This window comes from Neomonachus schauinslandi, chromosome 15, assembly GCF_002201575.2.
Source record: "Neomonachus schauinslandi chromosome 15, ASM220157v2, whole genome shotgun sequence".
NCBI classification, from domain to species: domain Eukaryota; kingdom Metazoa; phylum Chordata; class Mammalia; order Carnivora; family Phocidae; genus Neomonachus; species Neomonachus schauinslandi.
In genome coordinates, this window is record NC_058417.1 from 56,301,024 (window position 1) to 56,304,901 (window position 3,878).

Here is a 3,878-nt window from a genome sequence, read left to right on the forward strand (position 1 = left end):
CAGGGAAGGGGCGGGGAGGAAAAGGCTCCAGTCGGTTTTCATTAAAAAATAGTGCTCTTTATTATAAATTACTGAATTGTTTCTTTTTTGAATATAAATATAAATATGTGCAAAGTTTGACTTAGATTGGTATTTTGTTGAGTTCTTCAAGCATTTCCTAACAGCCTCGAAGGCCTGGGTGGGGGAGGGAAGAGGACTGGAGGTGGAATCTTTATAAAAGACAGAGTGATTGAGGCAGATTGTAAACATTATTAAAACAAAACAAAACAAAAACAAAACAAAATAACAGGAAAAAAAAAAAAAACCCAAACACCCCAACACACAGCTGCCCCATCCAGCCCAATAACCTGACACAGAAAACTTTGTGTTTTTTCGTTTTCCCCAAAAAGAACAGTTCCAGGTAATTCCATCACTGCTACATTCCTGTTAACTTTTCACCGATCAGTGCTATTGCAGAAGGGAGCAGCTGGGCTGGCAGGGGTCCCAGCCTCTCAATGACTTCCTGCCTGTGCCCTTCCCCCACCCCCACCCCCCACCCCCCAGCCCCCAGGTGAGGAGGGCTGTGGGACCTGGTGGCTCTGCTCTGCCAGAGCCCAGGCACCGGGAGGCACCTGTGACTGGCCAATACCGAATGGACTCGCCTTCTTCCAGGGCTTGGCTGGAAGGCCTGGACCTCCACCCACCTCCACCTCCGCCCGCCCCTCCCCCCACGCCGAGTGGCCGGCAGCAGCCCTCCGAGGATCCCTTGGCCTCTGCCTGGATTGGCTGAGCGTTTGGCTTCTTGTGTGCCAGTCCCTATCCATGGGACAGGGAGCATTTAAGGCAAATCTCCTAGCCAGACAGGACGCACAAAGTAGAATCCTTCATCTTCTCTGTCCGGGGACCTGGGGTCAAAGATGGCTCATCTCCTCCATCCTCCTCCCACCCCCCAGGTGCCAGAAGGGGGAGCAGGGGTGGGGAAAAGAATAGTTGACCAGCCCACCCCTTCCCCTCCAAATGCCACTTCCCCCTTAAAACGGGGGAAGGGCCCTGGGCTCCCCGGCACTGGATGGACTCCGGGACCTGTGTTTCTGGTGGCTGTCCTAGAGAGGATAACAGAATAGCCCCCTTCCGGTCACCCCTTGCGCTCATCCCCCAGAGCCAGAGGAGGACCACGCAGCTGCCTCCTCACCTGGGGTGGACAGTGGGAGTGGCCATCGCCGTGGCCAGCCTGTGGCCCTGAGGCCCCTGGGGCGCCCTCTCCCGCACCCTCTTCCAGGCCAGAGACCTGCTCGCGTTTAAAGCTACCTTTTAAGCCAAATCAAAGAGCAAACAAGTTCCGTTGGAAAGTTTGAAGACTCCCCGGCAGTTCTCACTAGTTCAACACTCCCGCAGTGTCCCCTGTTTGGAAATGCAGGGGGAGTCGAGGAAGCGAGGAAGAGTTGAGAAGAGAATCCACTGCTGTCGTCGCTGTCCCCACCCGGCCAGCTGGCTCCTCCGGAGAAGCCGGAGTGGGGGCGGGGCGCTCAGGTGGCACTCCCCCTTCCCTCAAACACATTCCAGGTCCCGCCTGCCCCATTCTGCAGGGGGGAAGGCCGAAGGGAGGGGCCAGTCCACCCCCCTGGCTCACCCGGAGCGGCAGGACTCTCCCGGTTGGATTCTTGTGCTTGTGCCACGGAGGAGAGGGGACCCAGGCTCCTCGCCCCGACCCCTGTCCTTTGCTCTTTAAAGCGGGGCATCGTACTGGTCCAGGAATTCCCGAATGGGCCCAGGCAGCTGGGTGACTTTCTCATAGGAGTCCAGGTGGCCATTGACGGTCTTCCGACAGAGATGTTGGAGAGTGGCCACGTTGGAGGAGAGGGGCCGGCTCAACACTAGAGGGATCTTCTCGCCCCCCGAGTAGATGTAATAGGCTCTCCTGGGAGGATTCCCTGGGAGCGGCTGGGATGGCGGCTGCTCCGGCACCTCCGAGGAGGGTTCGGTCGGCGGAGAGGGGAAGGAGGGGGCGCCGGGGGGGCGGCATGTAGTGATGCACCAGCTTGAGCACGCAGTCGAAGCGGGGCACCGGCTGCGTGCTCCGGGGGTCGCTCTGCAGCGAGAAGCTGCCCCCCTCGCACTGGATGCGCAGATTCTTGGTCCCCGACTGGGTCTTGACGCTGAGCGTGAAGAAGTGGCGCTGGTCCGAGCTGTCGCGGATGAGGAAGGTGCCGGCGGGCTCGGCGCTGAGCAGCAGGTTCGCCTCGCCGCCCGTCACGGCGCTCCAGTAGAAGCCGCTCTCCTGCAGCTTGCGCACTGCGTTCACCACCAGCTGGTACTCGCTCTTGGAGCTGAAGGTCTTGAGGCGCAGGCTGGTGTCCAGGGGGCGGCTCATCCCGGCGGCGGGAAACTTGCTGTGGGTGACCATGGCGCACGGAGCCAGCGTGGATCTGCGCGGCGGCGGCTGCAGCTGCTCGGCGGCCTCCGCACAGCGGCCGCTACCGCATCCCCGGGGGCTGTGGGGAGGAAGGGGCGAGCCGCGTGAGTGCCCGGAACCCTCCAGCGCGCCCGGCCCGCCCCGGCTCCCCAGCCTCCGCCGAGCGGCCTGAGCAACCCCCTGCCCAGAGGCCCCCTGCCTGAGCCCTTCTTCCCACCCAGGCACCCCGCGGAGCCCGCCCAGCCCCCGCCCCCGCCGGCGGGGTGGCCCCAGGCAGCCCCCTCCTCAGCGCGCAATGGGAGAACGCCGAGTGGGAAACTCGGGCGCGGAAGTTGGGTCTCCGGGAGCATGGCCGTGGTGGGGAGCGGGAGAAGGGCCCCCGGGACGCTCTGGGCGCCGCTCAGTCCGGTGGCCCCGGGCGGCGGGGACGGAGAGAGAAATCTGAGGCATGGGGGGTGGGGTGGGGTGGGGAGGGGACATGAGAAGCCCGAGGGCCCAGCCTGGGTCTTCCGGGAACCTGGGATCTCCGGCTTCCATCCGCTCTGGCCCCTACCTCGTCCCCTCCCTGCCGGGAATGACCCGGGAAGAGGAGGGGAAACCGGGAAAAGCTCCCAGGACTAGCTAGCCCCCCCCAGCCCCCGCTCCCGCCCCGCTCCACGCCGCGCCCCTCCTTCCTACCTGGTCCCAAAACGAAGTCTCCGGCCTTAGGGCTGCGCCTCCTACGGTCCCCAAGGCGAGGCGGAGGCGCGGCGGCCAGCGGTGGCCCGCGCTGCGCCCAGATGTTGGCGGCCGTGAAGTCCACAAAGGGCCTCGCGCGCGCGTCCCTCGGGCTTCGCTGGGGCGCCCGCCCTGCCCCCTGCGCGTCCCCGGGCCGGCCGGCGGGGACGAGGCGAGGGGCCGCGGCGGGAGCTGGGCTGGAGCGGCGGCGCGGGAGTGTGAGTCGGAGCCGCCGCCGAGGCCGCGCTCGCGGGTATATACGCGGCCGCCGCGCCCCGCCCCCCCGATTCCTGGAACTGCGCGGCCGGCCTTCTTGTAATGTTTAGTCACTACTCGCAGCAATGAAAGGCTGCGCGAAGGGCGAAGGAGGGGCCGCGGGCGGCCGAGGGCGGGCCGCGAGCCGGGCCAGGACCGGCCGAGACGCGCGCACAGACAAAGCGCGGCGCGAGGCGGCCCCGGTGGCCGGCGGGCGCGGCGCCAGCCTCGGCGGCGCGTTCCTGGCAGCGGCCCCTCCCCCCCGCGCGCTCCGCCCCCAACTTCTCATTCACACTTTCCCCCTCCCTTCTAAGAAGGCCGGTTTCTGGCAGAGGCGGGGGCCCCGCTCCGGGAGCGCGCGGCAGTTCCAGGAGGCCGAGCGGGAGAGCCTCCCGGCTCCCCTTCCCTTTTTCTCAGACCTCGCGGGGACACCCCCTCGCCCCCACCCGGGCCCGTCCGAGGTCCCGATCGCGGCCCCAGGAGGCCCGGGCCTGCCGCGAGGGAAGTGGGGACA

The 3,878-nt window shown here is 65.5% G+C and overlaps 1 protein-coding gene across 1 annotated transcript; it reads right to left on the bottom strand.

Moving 5' to 3' along the window:
- Positions 1-841: 841 nt before the first annotated feature.
- SOCS3 (suppressor of cytokine signaling 3) lies at positions 842-3,206 on the bottom strand. The gene is given in 3 exon segments (XM_021680816.2): positions 842-1,995; positions 1,997-2,471; positions 3,071-3,206. Coding segments are annotated over 2 exon segments (678 nt in total). The 5' UTR covers positions 2,384-2,471; positions 3,071-3,206; the 3' UTR covers positions 842-1,704.
- Between the last annotated feature and the right edge of the window lie 672 nt (positions 3,207-3,878).